General features: G+C 36.3%; 1 protein-coding gene across 4 annotated transcripts in view; it reads right to left on the bottom strand.

The window, feature by feature from the left end:
• The window catches only part of CTNNA2 (catenin alpha 2), a 524,441-nt gene that overhangs the window by 9,766 nt on the left and 493,781 nt on the right, over positions 1-20,894 (bottom strand). The window contains exon 18 of one of the 4 annotated variants that reach the window (XM_074865479.1): positions 7,924-8,067. The exons of the other annotated variants lie outside the window; for them this stretch is intronic. Coding sequence (XP_074721580.1) covers positions 7,924-8,067 — 144 coding nt within the window. The remainder of the gene's footprint in view (positions 1-7,923; positions 8,068-20,894) is intronic. 4 annotated transcript variants of the gene reach the window in all.

Raw genomic sequence — 20,894 nt, 5'->3', positions numbered from 1 at the left:
CACATTTTCTTTGCTAAGGTTGAATGTAGAGAAAGAAATACTTTTTACATCAATTTACAATTGACAAACATGGGAATGAGTCTTCTGCCATGATGGCTGAGAGTTTTTTCTTCTAAATTTGCCTCATTCTGCATAGAACTAATGCCTGGAGAATGATGCTTAAGATGGAGTGTCACGGACAAAAACCATGATTGTCTAACGGCCATCGCAGTTGTATTACTAATTGCAGCAAAATTAATACAACCACATTTACAACTTTAAAATCATTCTGTCGCACGGAATGTTTTGATCTGAATCCTTGAATGATTAACAGGAAACAGACTTTCATGTGACTGATTTGAAGATAGGTTCCTACTTAATCTTCAAGGAGAAGGTAAAACATCTCTCACAAAAATGAAGGCAGTACAAACTAAGTTTGACAGGATAGGGTAACTCAAACTATAACTAAAATTTTTTAACATGTCGAGGAGGCTTACTGAAGAAAATTAGAGTGAGAAGTCTGTCAAAGCTCAGTATCAGGTCCAATAAAAAAGTCATTAATGCAAAACTTTATGTAAGTGGTCTGTGTATCACCAGGATTGTATACACCATTTTACACATGGATTCAGATGCCAGAAGTTTACACAAGATACGACATTGTCTGATCCTGATGTCACAGATAGAAAAGTGCTGACAGGACTCTGTCAAAAGCATCTCAGTACAAATTTACACTTTCATATTCAATTGCAATTAAATCTGGAAGAGGAAATATAGGATACATAATTAGTCTGTGCTACTGATCTCCCTCCTCCTGACTTGAGTTCTGACTTATATGTAATTTGTAGATAGATATAATTTTAAAAGCCCAAAATAATCTAGTGCTCTTTGAAACTGAATTTTGGAAGTAAACGTTTTGTTCTTTATGTAGACAGCAGATATAATAACAAGAAAAGCACGTCTTTCTTACATTCTTACCTGAAGGGAGTCCAAATCATGTCTGGATGGCTGGAAATTGTACTCAGTGATAAAATGCAGGAGACTTGGGGTAAAAAGAATCAATAAAGCATAGAAACACTATATTCTTTACATGAGAATATGTTATCTCCTGCTATTCCTCCCAATTTTGTCACAATGAAAAGAAAAAAAAAAGGCAGCATAATGCAGGATTTCAGACTGCAATGCTGAGAAAAGTGATATTTTCCCAACTTCTTTTTTAATTTGTAAAACTGTCAGAATGGTATCTGTATGCAAGTTATCTCCGTGTCTTCAACTGTGAAGATGTGTCACATTTTGAGGCAAATTTTCTCCTTCAGCCAGCTTCACATCTCTAAAGTTAGGCTTGCCCAGGTCAGCACAGAGACACTTTGAAGATAGCTGCTCTACAGGCATAGCTGGCTTTTCTCAGGGAAGGGCTTGGAAACAATGCATCAGAGTCAAAATGAATAAAACTAAATCCTCTTGCAGAATGGAAGATAGTACCAGGACAATTGTTCCTTGCTTCCCAAAATTTGCCTGCTGTTGTTTATGTATATTTTATGTCTCATAGAAGCAGATAAAGGGCTTGACCATTCAAGGTATTGATCACTTCTGAGTTGCTAAAAGGCTTTTACTTCCTTGGAGTTGAGGGTCCTTGCAGTGTTGGTCAACTCCTGTTTCACTCATCAGTGAAAATATTACTTTGTCTGATTCCCTGAGCACTTTCCAGGACTTTACAACAGTATGCAATGAAATAAAGAAACAAAATTGAATCTCCACAGTAGTCTTCAAGAGAGATCCCCATTTCAGATTTTCAGAGAAGTCTCAGCACTGATAGAGCTAGCTTAATAATATATGGCAAATAATTTGTAAAGGAAATTCAAACAATTTATTCCAAATACCTTATTCACAATTAACTGTTCCATTTGTTTGAGCAACTCAATCAGTGGTTAAGTAAAATTCAGTAAGTGTTCCTTACTAGTCTTTTGCTGGTCTATTACTGAATATACAATTTGTGAATGCATTTGTTCATTACATTTTTAACTTCAGCTAACACTAAATGTTATTTAAAAAAGCAAAACAGGTAATAATAACTGGAGACTGCAAATGAAACCAGAACAAAACAGAAAAAACTGTAAAGGCCATTGCAGTTCACAAGGAAAGAATAAGCAAAGACAACAGCAAATTAAGAATAAATTGGAATGAGTAAAATCTTGCTCTGAATTGTAAAGGCTGACTTTTTATTATTCACATATTATTACGCAAATATTCATATAATCATAGAAAATTTTAGGATGAAAAGAAACTTTTGAGGTCATCCAGTCCAATGCCCTGTTCAAAACAAATTGAATTTGATGAGGTTGCTCAGGATTTTGCTCAAATTTTGAGTATGTCCAAGGATAGATAGTCTCCCACATCTCTGGACTGAAGACCTCCACCCTGCACTTAAATTTCACTACGCTCAAGGTAAAACTTTGGTTCCTTATATCTAATTGGAATTTCCCATGTTAAAACTTGTGTTTGTTGCCCCTTTTCCTGTCACTATGTACCTCTGACAAGTCTGGATCTGGCTTTTCTAGATCATCCAGTTAGGTAGTTGTAGATAACAGTATCTCCCCTTAGCCTTCTGTATACATGCAAATGTATCTAAGAGAGTAGTGTAGATGATGTTGGTGATCTTATTTTTGCTGTAAGAAGAACAAGTGTCTTATCCAAAGGAAAAAACTGAGTAACTGTAGAAGGGAGGAAAAAATATCACCAATTATTGACAAATATTTAATAGCTTGCTCAGGCTCGATAAGTCCTGTACTACTCTCTTCAGAAAATATTCATGTTAGGAAATCCTAATTTGCCTGGTCTCCATCTTCTTTTGTGATTCAGTATTTTAGATAGTATTTTGCCTGAACAACAAATGCAGAAGTACTTATAGCCTCAATGGTTCACATAACCCAAATGGCTTTTGTGCTCTTCACCTCAGGACAATCTTCCCTACACAAAAACAAATTAATTCAACCACATCTCCAAATCTTCCCTCTAATCCAGAATTTATGTAAAGGAGATGAAGGTATAAACTCAGCTATTCTTTAGAAGAATGGTGAAATGAAAAAGCATTTGCACTGGCTCTTTTCTTATAAGGCTCTTACCTAACTTAAATATTGTACATTAGTCATGATTATCTATAGACTTGTCTGCACTTAGCATCAGAAAAATTGTGACTGAGGATCCAAGAACTGTTCATAACTGGGTGGCACTAGAACCTTCAGCACCATTTTTTCAGATGTCTGTAATGTAACAATTTCTCTTAAGAATGCAGGCAAGAAAAATAGGGCTGCTCATAAAAACCATTGAGATGATTTTTTCGGTGACCTAGGTAAGGTTTGTAGTCTTATCCTGTGCTCATCTTAATTCCAGGTGCTTGACCAAGGCATTCCAGGCTCCTTCTGTGCTTGTTGCAGAAGACCAGGAACCATGGAGAACCTGAGGTCCTTCATGGGTTCATTTTCTATGGAGATGGGCCAGAGTACCTCACGTTTTTAATTATATTTAGGGTTCCTAAATTTCATTAGAATCCTAACGACAGTACAGTGAATCTGGGCCAAGATGCTCAACATCTGCAAAAAAATTGTCCTTGGATTTGTCTGAGGAGTCCAAGAATTCAAACAAACAATTAATATTTTTGAGATTGTTTTCCTTAATTCTTCTCTTTTGATCCCCAAAAGTGTCAAATGGGGGAAAACTACATACCAGAAAACTTATCAATCTCTCCAACTACAGAAACTAATGAAACTGGGACCCCAAGAGATCTACTTTATATAGATAAATGCTCCCTACAAAACAACTTAAATATTTCTGTCCAGAAAAAATTAGGCAGTTTCCTTTCTCCAGCAGCTAAGCTTACAGAAAGTTTTCATCACATACATATGAATATATACCCTCAAAAGACCCCCAAGGCTAAATCCTCTGACTCTATGCTTGTCTGAATACATGGTTCAATTCACCTGCCCATGCCTCTGCAACTTTTTAAAGATGTTACTAACCTAACCAGTTGTCAGCATGTACCTGAAACAAGAATATTTGCTCTCTAGAAATGGCTATTGATCTCCACTAATTATAAAGGAAGCCTGGAGTGAGCATCTCAGATGCAGATGTTTACACCTGGCTAGATGAATCACTCTCCACATAGCAATGGAGATAATAGTCAAAAACTCTTCAAAATTCAAGTGAAATCTTTCTGAATAATAAAATACTCCAATTTCCTTACACTATAGGCCTACTCTCTTGAGTGGGGTACCCTCCCCCTGTTACTTCAAGATTTCTTTCCAACTCTTTCTCAAATCGTACTTCTTTACAGTGAACTCTTTCTCCTATTTTCATTTTTATTTTTATTTGGCCATCCAGAGTGGAAACTGGAATATAGAATGGAAGACAGAGAAATGCTGGTCTTGAAAATTATCTGAATCTTGAAGGCGGACATCGTGTTTGAAACTCATCGTGATTCTACAGATCTTTTCTGCCTTGAGTGGGGCTCAGTATTCTCATTTGCAGAAGGGAAATAATGGCAATATTTCCTTTTGTTTTCAGTTTTACGAGGGTACACCACCATGTTTGCTTTGAGACACTCAGATGGGACTGGTAGAAATCCAAAGGATTATGACTGAACAGAATCATGTGTAATGCCTTTGAGATCCAACTGTCCCAGAAACAGAAAGTCCTGGGTGTAAAGGCAGTCCCAGTTTCCTGCAACCACTATACTCAGTCCAAGTGCTATTGAGTAATTTTGTTGACAATTCAAATGAGCTGAGATCGAAGTTTAAAAGGATTGCAATTTAAATCAACACAAAGAGTCCTCTAGAATGTTGTGCACTATCATTGTGACTTCTTTTGCTTAAACAAGATTAAATCAGAAGTAATTCATTTTGAGTCAATGGTGTTATACCAGCCTAAAACTGCAGTAAGAGAGGGCAGGGTGATAAGCATCTATCTGCCAGCTGACACGGTTTGCGAACAGATGGTGCGTTTCACAGCTCTCCCTCACTTCTCATATAGAAAAAGAAGGTAAGAAGCAACCCACAAAGTTTTAATTCAACTTGTAAGAGAAATCAGCCTGGCAAATACAGAAAATTTGGGAATTTTACATAGCCATCTTAATCATACTGAAAAAATGTTTGATCCCTATATATGATCTTACATCAATAAAGTATTGCTCACCCCTTGCCAGTATGCTGAGGAACAAATCTGTAATTTAAATGCTGACCTCCTTAAATATATAGGTATAAATATACTAGGTACTAGTTTTGCTTTGAGTCAGTAATAAACAATGTGCTTGAAAACATAACACTTTTTAAGAATGCCTTATCGTAAAGTAACTTTCAGTTTGCAAAATACTTATGAAGATTTAACTCATTTAATTTAGTATATATTGAGGAAGATGCTCCGATAAGTTTTCATATTACATGCTAAATAAAATCAGCTGAAAACTAGCCCTTATTATATTTTCTTTTAAGTTATGTACATGTAAATAATATTCAGTTAAAACAAACATCGCAACTGACTGAAATCACATTTAGGCCAAAACTGTAAAATACAGGAATCTGTGCACTTTAGATGTTTTAATTTTTTTTTTTTAATCATAGCTGCCAATAAAATAATTTAACAGGGGAGTTAGCTCAGTAAATGTAAAATTAGGCTATTTATTCTCCCAATGTTAAGTTACTCAGGAAAACTCACATCCTGGGGTTGCATGGACAAAAATTTGTCATTAAATTTGGCACAGGCAGATTCCAGGTTAATTATCGCAACAGTTTGTGTCATTTTGAATATCATTCCCTCTACAAACTCCCCCTATACATAAATCAGCCAACTGCTAATTTGCTCATCTTACAAGACAAATTTAGAGAGTGAATTTCTCTGGATTTAAAGCAATCCACTGACATCTCTTTCACAATATCCCCTCAGTGCTGATCACTACCTCTAATTCACCATAATTACTGAATGATACAAATTCTGATTTCCTGTTCCCAATCCTTATACCACTTTTAAAAAGAATTTCCCTCTCTGTGCCACCAAAATGCTTTCATATCACTGAAGTGAGATTAGGGGCACTGTACAGTTGGTCCTTATGTTTTACCAATTCTGTGCAAAAATTAGTCTTCTGCGTTATGCAAGAATAATTACGTGCAAAGACAATTTTATAAAATCATCAGCAAAGGATGTGCTTAGGATCTAAATTAAATTTTACCTCAAAGCATTTCCCTTTGAAAAGAACAAACCTCAAATCATCTTTAACAGCAGCAATTCCTATAAAGTTTTCCCAATGAAACATTAGAGATTGACTAACCTGCTTTTCCTTTCCTACTGAAAAGATCAAAGTTTGCTAGGGAAGCTGAATTTGCTAGACAAGTTCTTGGCTTTGCAAAGGAAGATTTGGAGACTTCAGTGTTTGGTTCACTTAAGGAATAAGCAGTAGTAATAAAACTCTTTGCACACATTATTCAAAGCTAGAAAAGCTACCACCTGACAGGGAGCCAATTTTTATATTCTTTGTCCTTATTTTTCTCTCTGACAGGAAAGGAAACAGTCATCAGTGAAAGTTTTGGGAGCATTGTAAACAACACTTTCATCCTCCCGGAATTTCATTCAGATCTCCCATGCACTGATACAAAGAGCATCACTGAGTCATCAGGGAGGAATATCTATCCATCACTGCTGACCAATCCCCAATACATGCCACTGACCAGAAGATGGAATCGTCTGCATCTCATACCCAATTCCTCAAAGCCACCTAGTCACCTGAAAATAGAAGTACTTCATCAATCAGACTACGGACCACCTCTGCTGAAAAGACTGTGATTGCACTCTCTTTGTCTTTGATTTATAGAGTATGCAGCGCTGCCTTTTAGTGCTTTTCATGGAGATATGACAAGACCCCACACGGAGCTGGTAAAGACCTTTACATGAACAAGAACAGCAATATTTGTGGTATCCCTAGGGGTCAAAATCTTCATATGATCCTTATTCTGCCCTTTAGGATGAGAGCTCTGGCATCTTGACAGCTTTAATAGATACCCAAGAGGCAGAACAAGAAAGGAAGGTCTTCGCAGTCCATCTTGTCTTTTTTAAAATGCTGAGGGATATTAAAACAGTGAAGCAGTAATACTTGGGGCCACGGGAAATAGGTAACAAGACAGTGTTTTAAAGTAAAATAGTAATGTTTAGGTAGTGACACAAGAAAAACACCAAGAAATTCAGTTAGCAATATCCCTGCCCGTCTCAAGCTCTTATTACAGAAAAAATCCAATGCTTTGATTTATAATTTGAAAAGTTAAATCTCGGTTACATCTCCTGGGATTCGATTTCCTGCTTAATATCACATCTTCCACAATTTACTTTTGATATTATTTCTTCTATAAAATAGGTGTTATAATTGGCTTATTGTCAATACAGAGCTTCATAAACATTCTGTATAAAGCAAATAAAAACAGTAACAAAGAACATAGAAAATAAAAATCCTGTCCTCTATAAACAGGCATTATTCACAGTCAATAGAGATAAATATATAAATAACACGATCTATCTTTAATCACAAAGCACTTTAGAAAAATTATGGTCCAGCACTACTGTAATTAAATTAATGGAAGTTTAGCAACTGAGTTCAAGGGGACCAGAGCCTGCCTTTTCATAATGCAAGATAAACATTGAAGGATCAGTTTAACCACCAGTAAATGGACCACCTCTGCAAAGAAACGTGGTCATTGTTTTAGAGATGACATTAACTCTAGGACTTCAGAACAGGAAGAAAATCATTTTTCACAGGTAGCTAAGACAACACATGCAATTCATTCTGTGAGCCCTAGGGTTAATTACAAAAAGGAAAAGAAGCTAACAAAAAAATCCCCCATTCTCATGTCTTTTCCCTCCACCCCCAGATCTATAGAGTTAAAGATATAGATGAGACAGGAGGTTACTCACCGTCGAGGAGTCACTGCTTCCGGTCTCAAGCGTAGCTCCCTCAGCACAGGTGGGTGGGTGGGTAGAAAGTTGACTAGCCCTGCCCCCATCTATGACATCACACTCTACCTCATAAAAGGTAGTGAAAGTGCTCTGAACTCCAGTCTGATTTCCGAGAGATACAGAAAAGAGATAGTGAGAGAGAGAGCAAGAGAAATATTGTGCCGTAGCGTAGAGGTGAGGAGAGAGGAAAACGTGTGCTGAAGGAGCTATGCTTGGTCAAGGAAACAGGGACCCTTCCACGATGAGTAACCCCGCTGTCTGGTGGTTCCTCTCACTTGTTCCCATAGCACAGGTTAAGCATGCAAGCCCTAAAGGGTTTGCTGATTGGGAAAGGGGATAAATTTTGGCACCTTTTGATGAAAACCAGAAGGATAGAAAGCTCTATCCCCATTAAAAGCTGATTGATATCAGATCAGGCATGAATTTAGTTGGTAGACTTAGGAGTAACAATATTTTGTGTATGGTTTTGAACAGCCGAACTGCACAAAACCATAAACACTGATGCAAGCAGCTGAAATTCCAGTGACTACAACTGGAATTATACTTTGGTCCACTAGTGCTGAATAAACATTACACAATCCAGCCCCCTGAGATCACCTTTGGAAACAAGAGGGTAGGCCATCTACACCATTATATGAAGGAGGTCAACAAAGAATTATGTTTTTCTCACATGGACAATGAGAACAAACTGTGCTGAAAGAATAAGTGAGGGAAGTATAAAAATTCTGGGCATACATTTATTTACAGAGCACACTTTAAAGTTCTAGAAAATATCAACAAAAGTGCAAAGAGGTGATGCTTTTAAAGACTGTATATTTTTGGACAATGACAACCTTACAAGCTGAAGCACATTTTTTTTTTTTCCAAAAAATCCCAAGAACTGAAACTGGAGGGCTTAAAATGGGATATTCATTCTAATTTATTCTAAATGGAACTTTTATCATCCAAATTCTGCAAAACAGGTTCAAGAGTAAACATAATTGCTTATATTATTCACTGAGATTTTCTTAATAACCTAGTTGTATACTAAAATTGAAAAAAATAGTATATGCTGCTAAACCTAACTCCTTTAAATAAAACTGCTCAAAGAATGGGGGACTATTCAGTGCCAGTAAAGAGTGCAAGCATAAGATCCTGCTTTTTGGAAGATGAAAAATGAATGCTGCTTAAATCTTTTTTAAGAATATGTGTTATAAGCACACAGAGTTAATATTGACATTTTCCCTTAGGCTTTTTGTTGCTACAAGGATCATGTAAATTGTAATCTAACCATGATTATTTTTTCAGTCTTAGTAATGATTAATGTGTATTCCCTGCTCTGTTTGTGCACTCTTTGTTTTTCTCTCCTTTCCTTCTATTGAAAAAAGAGTGTGACTGTCTAGTACCAATCACTTCACCCAATAACAGAAGTCAAGTATTTTTCTTCTTAACCTTCAAAGCTTTTATCATAATCTAATCCTGCAGATGCTACTTTAGACCAGTACATTTGTGGATTTAAAAACTCAACAAATTGGCTAGTCCAGTTGACTAAATGAAGAGCTATTGTGAATGTTAGAGATGATATATAACTTCAGGAACACAATGCAAAACTAGGCTGCATCTGAGTAACGTAAAGTGATGATAGTGCTGTGAATTTCAGTTCATAATTGAATTAAACATATATCTGTCTGATTTCGTATTACATCATCTTGGTTTTGAGCTGTTTGCATGTATGAAGATAGAGAGGAGAAAAACCACCTCTGGTACCCTGTATTGAATCTACTCCTTATTAACATGTATGTCTACTAGTCTGCCAAAGAGAAAATAAAAATTGAACTTTTAAAGGCTTTTATGGTAAAAAGTACCATGTAGAATTCAGTTAATTCATAACTTAGGTAATCTATGACTTGACTATTGCACCACAGTTGTTTTTGCCAAATAAAGTAGGAATACATTTCAAACTCCTGGGACCACGAGACCTTATGAAGCCTGAGCAAGCTTGCTCATTCTGATAATGAGAAGGATGATCAGAGGATATATCCTGAAATATGAGGAATGTTACACTTGTAGTAGCAGTCCTAATATCTCCTAAAAATAAATAAACTGACTTTTATTGGAATAGAAACCTATGGAAGTAGCACAATTAAATTCCAGAAGACTGAGTATGGCCAAGAATAATCTCCAGTAACAACACAAGATGAGAAATATGCAGAAATATGATAAATTACATCATGATAATGTGACATAAACAGTTCAATAGATTAGGTAGCAGATAATACCCCAGATGGTATTTTGGGCTAGCACTGCTCAAATCTGAAATCTTGTTTTGACCTGCTTAGTATGATATCTGTAGTTGACAAACGGAAAACTAGGGGAAGAGCAAAAAAGATAAGACTGATTTGTGAACATATAGTAGAACACGTTACTTGTCAAAACAGTGAACAAAAGCAGAGAAAGAATATACCTAACTGAAAACATTTGAAAAATTTATATACATTCAAGAAGAGAGGGAAATCTTCCAAGTGTACAATTAAGATTTAGTAAATGAATGCATGGAAATGCAAAGAGACAGTAAATGCAGACTTTAATACTGTAAAATATTTTCTTAAGGAATGTAACTTAAACCTAACAGCATAAGAAAACTTTGTGAACGCAGATCAAGTAATAGATTTAATCACTTGCACCAAGGCACTAGAAATCAAGTTTAAAAAAGGGTTCATGTTCAGTTTGACAACAAATATCTGTTGGAAAAAACACCAAAGCGCTTTATTTCTTGCTTTAAAAGACAGACAGATGATGAGGAATGGGCAGGCACCACTAAGGTACCAGTGGCTACTTTCTATAAAGTTTGAGTATAGCAAGACTGTGAAAAGCTGAGGAGAACCGACCATGCAGAAACATTATATGCACTACTGGTATACCTACAGGAGGTAAAATAGATATATTTTAAGAAATTGAAACAGCTTGAAAAGGCCATGTAAAAATGTCAAGCTGACACTTATCATAAAAGTTTGAGACCCAAACACAGACATGCCTCTGACCCAAAGAAGTCCTGTTGCTGTAGTGGCTCAGCTTGATGGATGAATGGAAAAGTCTTTTTTGTTCATTATCTGTCATAGCTAAGGAATTACGAAATATGTAACATCCCATTTGGACTGAATAAAGCTGCAACTTCTCTAATTTTTTGACAGTGGGAAGGTTGAATCTAGTTGCAGGTATAAAAAAGGATGAAAATGTCTCTGCAGTCTTTTAGATCAGATATTGCTGCTCTAATCCAGCTTTATAGAGTTCTAATTTGGTCTTTGATATGATTTAGGACACATCACTTGTATGCCTTGTCTCCTTTTCTAGCGATACTATTACCTACCTGGCAACCAAGTTCACAAAGTATTTTGGTGGTGTATTTGTCAGAATTAGAAAGAATTGATGTTAACAGAAAGCATTTGAGAATATCTAACAGTAAGAGGTTAGGACTGATTTTTCTGATCCTGGATATTTTTTTATTTTGACTCCATATCAATGTCTTGAATACATTCTACAAAACAAACCCTTTTTGTTGATGCAGCTGCTTATCAGTTATGTAAAATTAATGATGTGGTGTGAGAATAGACATTTTTCCTTTGCTCCTATGAAGATCATAACTGATAATGGTAATAGTAATAATATTATATTCCAAGTGCGGAAGAAAATATTCCAGAGGTAAAAGATATAAGGCAACTTTTAACCTTCCTCACTCAGTTTGATCTCTTCCTAAAGACTATTATTACCTCCTACATTTAATGGAGATACATTCCGATTGTGAGTTTTATTAAACACTCTGTTGTAAGCTGTTTTGTTCAGTATTTGCAATTGATTCTGCTCAGGCTGGGAAAACCTGTGGATGTTTTGCCTTGAGGGTATGTCTTCTTGCCTGGGAGTGTTTCTATGTGTGTGTTACTCATCTGCAACTCAGGTTGTCAAGAACTATAATTAAAGTCAAAGGAACTGATGAGTCTGAAGTTGTTATTCTTTTAATATCTGCAAAAGCATCATTTGATAGTATTTTAGAAGTGAGATTAAGTCTTACCACTATCCAAATCAGGAAGTTAAATAATTGCAAGAGCTAAAAGATGTACTTCTGTATAAGAAACACAGCCCAGAATCTCTTATTGTGTATTAAATCTGTCGTTATGTAAATTCAGTTCCCCACAATTCCATGTGCAAGAAACAAACCTAATTTTTATTTAAAGCCTCGGGATGTACCTACTAGCAAATCTGTGCTGTGCATTAAGGAGGCCAGGTGAGAATGCCCCAGGGGAAAGAAATTCTTATTTAATACAAAATGGTGAAGCTTGGTCCCAAACCACCTCTTTAAAGGCAGTAAGACTGGAAAAGAAGTGAACATGAGACAGTACTGAAATCCTCTCATTCTTTGTAGTAATTTTTATAGGAACAGTACTTCAGGACCAAACCTTATGGTATGTTAGAATGGTCTCTAGGCCTTGCTAAGTATTGCAGGGCTGATGCAGTTTGTGTATCAGAAAATCATAATATTCCCATTTTCTTCCTATCTCATTCAGCATGGCCTGGAATAGGAAAACAAGCTGGACTGAAGCCATAACTACTGTAGCAGGCAAGCTTTGGATTTTAGAGTGGTTACTATTTTTAAAACAAAAGTAGGATGTAATGAAGCATATACATTAGTATTTCCTTCAATTCTCTAATCTTTTTTCTATGATCATATTTGTTTCAAGCCTCAATCTTGAATCTGCAACACTTTGCTTTGTTCTCATGGAATTAAATGGCTTAACATTATTTGGTATCAGAAATGCTTTACTTTGCAGAAAACTCTTCTAATGAGAAATTTCAATAAATGTAATCTTCAGCAATTCATGAATATTTGTTACCTGATAAAGCACAACAGCGTGTTCCCTGTAGCCAAAATGCTTCTTAATAAGGATAAAAGTCTGACATGTCTAAATTTTATCCTACTAAATGTAGACATATAGATGGTGTGCGTGCCTCTTGCTTCTATGAATACATTCTAATGAAGACAAGTGCAATGTGATTTCGCTTTGCAAATGAAATTCTAGATAACATCTTCCCATTTATGCAGGATATATCGTTTCATATTTACGTGTATGTGTGTGTACATGTGCTTTTATATACAATGAGATATTTTCTTAGTCCTGAAAACAGCCTTATATCAAAACATTGTAGCTTCAAAAGAACTGACATTATTTAATAATAAATATTTTCTTGTTGAATTTTGCAGTTATGTCTCAAGCTTCATTCATCTACTTTTCCTTACATAATGTAAAGTCTGCCCACAACCAATCCACCTTCACTCAGCTGCTTTGAAGAAATAACCATAACACTAATAAAAATAAATCAACCTTTCCAAAGCCTTCTGTGCTATTCTTTGTGTGGATCATACTTATGATCCCCCAGATGCCCAAAGATGAGGATATATACTATTGTCCAATCCAGCAACAGTTATAAAAGCAAAACCATGTGAAGTCACAAACGTGGAAGTGAGATCCTGTGGGATCCTTCACTTAGCTGAATCAAAATACTCTACAAATGTCATTTGAAAAAGACCTCTGGAGATCTCTTGTACAACTTTCGACTTGAAATGAGTTGATTACCAACATTAGATCTGCTCAGATGCTGCACTGTCTATCTGGGGCTTGAATCCCTCCAAGGATGCCAATTGCATAAACTCTCTGGGCTCCTGGTCCGCACTACCGTTACTGGGAAGCAATAGGTAAGCTTCATCTAATGAAATAAATCTTTATTATTGTTACATATTTGGAAGAGGTATTGTAAATGGCTTTAGAACCACTACAGATACATCTATTTATGTCTTTTTTTCTATTTGTCTTAGAGCTATTTCATAGGATAATTGGGAATTCTTCACTCTTTTAACTTTCAGAAAGCCCTAAGACAGCATTTCCATAAAATACATCACATATAATGAATATATGACCATGAGGGATTTTATCAGCACTCATTTTGATTAACCTGCATAACTCACTGATGCCTTTATCCTTTAGGAGTAGTAAATCGACTCAGTGTCAGGATGATAAATTTTTTATGTTTCCATATCATCAGGTAGTCCCTTTCTTGGACAGTGTATGGAGGGATACAGCCCGTGCCAGCAGGAGTTGGGAGACTCCTGTATTAGTCACAAATAGAAAAGCTCAAACAATTTGTTCCAGATAAAGGCTTATCAAAACTTGTATATTTATAAGCATCACGTGCTTCATATCGCCATGTGTTTTGGAACAGAGTACACTTGTTACGGCTTTACTTCACCCTCACATATATCAATATGTCTGCATACATTCCAACACGTATGTAGAGGTGACTTAAATATATCTCCATCCCAAAAGGCACAGCTGAAACATCTCCCTGTATTTTTCATTTCTTCCATTTCTCCCAAAGCAGATGACACAAGCTAGTTGACTATACAGTGTAAATCAATGTCTCTCGCTCTCCCCACCTAGTCCCAAGCCTTCCTGTGCTGGAAGCTGTCTTTTTATGGTGGTAACTTTGGCTCTGCCAAAATAAATACCCTATTTTTTTTTATTTTCTCTCCTTGCTTGTTTTAATAGGAGAGTAGAGATTATTGTGGGATCCGACCAACTTTATGGTCCTGACTTTATCTTAGTCTTTTCCCACCATTGCAATTCTTTGATTTCATATTCCTATCTTGCTTTTGGTTTGGCTTTTTCTTTCCCTTTCATATCTCATATTTCAAGTTCTTTGGCTTACTTCCTTATTATTTCCAAAGTCCTCTCCTTTACCCACTGCTTTCATTCCAAGTCTCAAAACAGAACTCCTTTCCACCAACCCCATCCTAAACAAATATCTTTCCATAAGTCCCAGTTTATTTTCACAGCATTGGTACCTACGATACGCTGTTCATATTTGTAAACTCCCTTTTTGGCCATTCTAAATTCTTACCACAATCTTGTGGGTGAAACAGTGGATTAACTGAAAAGTAACTTGCAAAAGAAAAAATCCTAAATTATAAAAGAAAATCACAAAAGTTAAAATATATTCTTAAGTAATTTAGTAATTATCTATAGGGTCCCTGGGTCCATCTTTCACTTCCCTTTACCAATTTGAGTATATTCACCTGTGTAATATCCATTTGTCATGTATTACCTGTGGTGGTGCAATTCCTCCACCCCTTCTCCTTGCTAGGCAGCTCGGTGCTTGGAGAGATTCCGAACCCCCTCCTGGGCCACATACCAACCTAAGGTGGTATGGACTGTGGATGGCAGTGAACCAGAGCGTTAAGACAGCCCCTTGGCATGCCTGTGTCCTGCTGCCCCTATTGCGCAGGGAGAGTTATAACAGCCCATCACCTCCTGACAGCTCGGGACACTTGTACTTGGGACATGGCTAAGGGAGAACAATAACAGAACTCCACATCCATCAAGCTCTTGGCCTGTGCAACTGATGGAAAATACCAGAATATTTCATCACTTGAACTGGGCCAGAATGGAAAAATAGCTGACAAAAGTCAGTTATCTTGGACCCTATAAATAGCCACCCCAAGTGAGACCCTCTGAGCTCTCCTGGATCGCAGCAGGCCTGTGGCCAGCATCTCCCCTGAGCTGGGATGCCTCTCAGGTACCAAAAACCTTAAGGTTCTGTTCATTGTTAGAGCCAACGGAAGACCGGGGAAAAGTCGACCCTCTCAAGTCTCAATTATCACCTGTTGATGAATGCCAATGCACTGTATGTATTTACTCTAATCTCAAGAAAAGGGAAATTTTAAATTTGAGCTAGTTTCTCTTTTACCTAGTCTCTCTACCTACTGATCTGTTTAGGCATACACAGTTATTATCACGAGTGTGGGTACATACTTATTTCACTGGATCCAAATATTTTCGTCTGTCTGTGTGTTTGTACGTCTTGGGTCTGTGAATGTGCATGTATATATGCGTTGATTTAGGTACCGTATAGTAAGTTAGTGTGAATCTTGTAATTTTAGAATCTGTAGTTAAATTGCTGTTTTAACCATAATATATTTTATTGAATTACTTTGTAAATCTTTAAATTGGTTAAAGATTAAGTGCTGCTAGTCATTAATAAATCTTGATTTGCTGCTAAATCTTTACAGTGTTAATACTTTCATCCGCGACATTACCATTACCCAAACCCTCATCTTGCAATGATGTCAGCTTAGACATAGGACTATATCTTTTTTGCGGTGTGTAACTCTTTGAGCACTCATTGTCCAACAAACATGATCACAGCAATTATTTAGCAATAACTGCTCTTACCCTTGGGTCCAAGTAAATTGAATCACTAGCAGACAAAATACAAAATTTCTGTTAGTGATATCTGTTAATCATTAAATACAGATAGGTCTTATCTCAGGTGTTTTCTACTGAAAACACTGACAGCTTGCCAGTCCAAGCAGCCCATCCCAGAAATATCTACAAACCCTGGTTTGTCAGGATGTTTTTGTGAGTATACTTCATGTAGCATTCTTCCATTTCTGTTATAAATTAATAGTAAAACTTATTTGGTTGATAGCTAGGTAACAGGAATAACCTTTTTGGACTCCTGAGAATCTTGAAGAAAAGGAACCTGACAGTTTTGTCAATTTGCCAAATCCCTTCAGCAATCTTTCTTTTACATAATGCTAAATTCTTGCCTGATTCAGGAAGAATTAAATTACTTTATTTACCAAACTCCCAAAAAAACATTTTCTCCATAATCTTAAGCATTTTAAATGCAAAAGTTCCCTCTGATTGCCTACTTGAAAACAAACAAAGGAAAAACCCCAGAAAGACTTTCTGATGCAGGGAAATTAAATACCACATCACTGTCTCTTAAGTAACTGCTTATGCACAGGCTCATAATTCAAATTCAATGAAAGATGGCCTTACCCACTTTTAATAGCAGGTGAACTTCAAATTACCTGACTTTTCTTTGAGTTTATAGAATTCATAAGTAGCAACTTGATACTTCACTGCCCATACGCATACCAACTTGCTTTTACAGCACAAGGTAGTTTAGGGTGATTTGGCCTTACATGAAAGAAAAGTAGAACTTTTAACCATTTTGTTTTAATAGATGTAAGATCCATAGGCAGAATTGATAGGGTAACTGTTTGCCAACTCATCTGAAATAACTGCTGGATACACACTGTTATTCTGTGATAAATAATGAGGCTCATTCTTTTTTGATGAGGACTAGCTATTTCCAGTTCACTGGAAGTTTCTTATCACTGATCAAGAATAAACATACAATTATTTTGCAGTATGTCCCATATCTGTTAACATTTTTATGTGTCCAACCTCCCAGTCTAGGTGTTACAGAAATTTTCATAATGTCCTACCCAAAGTTGGGTGGCTCCAGCCCTTTTATCTTCCTTTTTCCCCCAAAGTCCTCACTTACATTCAGCAAGCAAGAACTCCTAGATAAAGTCACAATCTTAACTAAACTGTCTTGTACCTTCAACATATTATAAGAATCCTTCTCCCAGTATTGTAGCTGAGCCTATTATGCTAAGAAAAATAGGCCTTTGAAAATAACTGGGAACTGGACCCAGCTAAAGTATATGTTTGGAGTGTGCTCTGGCTATTGATTCAATATTTCTGGACAGTGTTCATGGCTGTTACTCTGTATGACACTGCCTATCTATCTGGCTCAGAAATTTAAGACTCTTTCGGCAGATTTTCTGATAATAGAGCTGATTATATCTCTAGAGTTCTAAATCAAACCTGAACACAATAGGGGGCTGCCTTGGATAAGGGATTTTCTTAGATTCTGTTCAATATAATCCTGCAGGAAAAACTGTAGCAAAGATACTAACATAAATAAGAATTTAAAAAAATGCAAGCTCATAGCCTAAATGGAGAGTAGGTAAATGAGCTGATCAGCTTCAAAACAGCAGTAAACAGAACAAGTGGATATTTATCCTAGGGTAAGAAATAAATATATAGATCTGTTTTATTGTAATGTGTAGCTAACAAGAGTCAGACAAGAATACTAAAAAAATAAAGCAGCCCTAGAGTTAGAAGAAGTCTGAATTTTTATCCAAGTAACAAACTTCATGGTTGAAACCAACTCTATTCAACAAAAGTAGCTATCACAAAAAGGCTATCTATCAGCATGAGCTCAGTATATGTAGATGATATTTACTTCACTGAGAGCAGCATATGCTCAGCACCTCAGAGGGTTCATTCCAATACAATGGTGCAACTGATTATGAAGCAAATACACATTACATTAAATAAACTAAGGCAAGAGACAAAGAAAATGATTTTGAAGTGCTTTTAGTCTGTGATTTTGTTAAAGGAGGTTGTTTATTCTTAGAGGGAAATTGGAAATCCAATATTCAAATTTAAAATTACAGAAACATATACTTGCTTATGGACCAAGGTTAGAGACTTTTTTTAGGAACAAGAATATCATCTACATGGATTAGAAATATTTTTTAAATATTAATGCTTTTTTGCTTTTATCTAACTTGCTCCTCACCCCTTTTCTTTACTTTCTTCCCCATAATCTTCTTCAAGTTTACAAGACTCCTCACTGAAGAACAGGTATCACATAGTTTTTCCTTATTTTACTTTCCAAAACTCAATTGGTATCAGGAATTAAGAGTCTCACCTTGCAACATAAAGGGCCAAGTCAACAGACAGTCTAAACTGGCCTTGCTCCATTGATATTAATGAGGTTAGGTGGATGTATGCTGACTCTCAATTGCCAGATCTTACTTATCTGGTGAAAATAATTTTGCTATCTGCATGCAGGGAATTTGATGGGAAAGATCAAAGGAGAGAAAGACCTCAGGGAAAAGGAATGGAAGAAAGAACAGGAGAAACAGCAGTGGGTTCTTTCCTTTACTGAAATAATTTACACTTCAGGAGCGTGACATTTTCTTACTTTTTGATCTGTTTTTCTATTTGCAGCAAAGTCGATGCCAAAAAGAACCCCTTCATATGCTATGCTAGTATCATATCAATCTATAGAGGAAAAAGCAAACAAGATCAGCTTTATGCTTATTTTCAGAGATAAACCATACTGAACTACCGAATCTTGTGGGAGAAAAAGAAATAGTAGTTTCATCAAAAGATACATAGCACATTATATGTTATGTACACAGTATTTTTGAAGTTGTTGCAACACATTTTTCTCTAACACAACTATAAGAACTGTGGGGTGGCTTTCATCTGTCTTTTAGGTTTTAATTGGGTTTATGTCTCTTTCCTTTTTACATAAATATACATATGCCCACACATAGATTCATACACACACATGCATACATTCTTTTCATTTATAAATATTGATTAATATTCTTAATAATGCAAAAACTCAAGCAGAGATTGTACTCCCCATAATAGTTCTGAATCATATCTTTTGGATCAATCTGAATTATGTTGTGGTTCTTTGCAAACAAAATAGCAAATTACAATATTGTAATTGATATTTACATCAAAACACTTCAACACTTCACATTCACATAAACTTACTCCTGTAGTCATAGGGGTGGGAAGCTTGAATTCTGGATTTCTATTGTACTTCTAACATTGTACTGTATGCAAGTTGCCAAATAATGGTATTTCATTTTAATGTAAATAAAATACTGTTTATTTGTAATTGGCTATCCAAGAGAGAATGAAGAAGAAGATGGAAGCAGAAGCAGCAAGTAGACAAGCAGATGTAGATGTGCACTTGGATACCAGATCTCTGGATAGCAAAGGAGCATACAGTACCCAGCACCTTGAAGATAAACAGCTTGGAAAACACTATCAGGAAAGCACTTGTACCAACCGCGTTATACTAGATAACAAGACAATGCTCTCAAAAAGGGATGCACAGGAGTTCAACTCTCTATATCACCTCCTGTTCAGAGCAACAGCAGAAGAAGCAAGCGGGGCAATCTTAAAATTTTCTGTATGTCAGTACTACTGAGTCTTTGGAACAGACCCAAATAATTTCTGTGGTTGAAGCTAGTTTTGCCTTCGTCTGCAACTGACTGTAAAAACCCAACCAAACACACACAATGGTGATGAAGCCTGGTAAGCAGCAGATGCTAACAATGCCAGACTGGAAATGATGAAGTCAAGCGGTTCGGCCACTTAAATTTCACAATGAATGGTGATGTTCCAGTAACGAATAGATGCTAGAGATTCACAATGGCTTATTCAGCATCCACATACACTGAATAAAGAGACTTGAAAAAGAAACACACACAACCACAAAAGCCAAGCTGGTAGAAGCACTGATTTGGGTAATTGTTATAGATAGATGAATATGACAACTCAATGGGTATGAAAAGCTGGACCCAGATGGCAGTAGGTAAGAAAAGATCATAGCATTTACTATGCAGCATAGCTGTCAGTGATACAAGGACAGATCAATCCATTAATATCAGGAAAATGGAAGAGGATCTTTTCATTGCTGTGGGAAGATCAAGGTATTAAAATTACATATGTACATACGTCAAGAAGTGAAGACCAACTGCAGGACAGACACAGGAACATTTAAGCAGCTCCTCTTAGGATTGCATGTATGACTTCAGAATGTTTGATCCAAGAAAGCCTGGCAAATGCTTAAGACCTTCTATAGTGCTTTGTAAAAAATCAAAATGTTATATAGCTGAGAACATTTGCTCTGACTTCTGATATGCCTGAGGAAGGCCAGTGATTTCACTGGGGAATCTTATGGATGAAATGAAGTGCACAAGTTAGTTGTCCTAACAATCTTCATACTTGATTGGGCTTAAACAATGAAAGGGTGCTTTTTCAAAACTGCACTTGAAAACAATCTTGTTTCAAGTCTCTTGGGTCTCACAAATCACCATCATTTTGAAAATGCACTCAGGAGAGTGAAACATATCACATACATATGGTCTGTGTTTGAGTTAGAAGATAACAAATGTGTCATGGGGCTAATACTAGGGTGATTAGTTAACAGAACAAAACAAGAAAGTCATG

The sequence above is a fragment of the Strix uralensis genome, chromosome 4 (genome assembly GCF_047716275.1).
Source record: "Strix uralensis isolate ZFMK-TIS-50842 chromosome 4, bStrUra1, whole genome shotgun sequence".
In the NCBI taxonomy this organism is placed as follows: domain Eukaryota; kingdom Metazoa; phylum Chordata; class Aves; order Strigiformes; family Strigidae; genus Strix; species Strix uralensis.
Note: the sequence above shows the minus strand (reverse complement) of the source record. Positions and strands in the feature narration are given on the sequence as shown.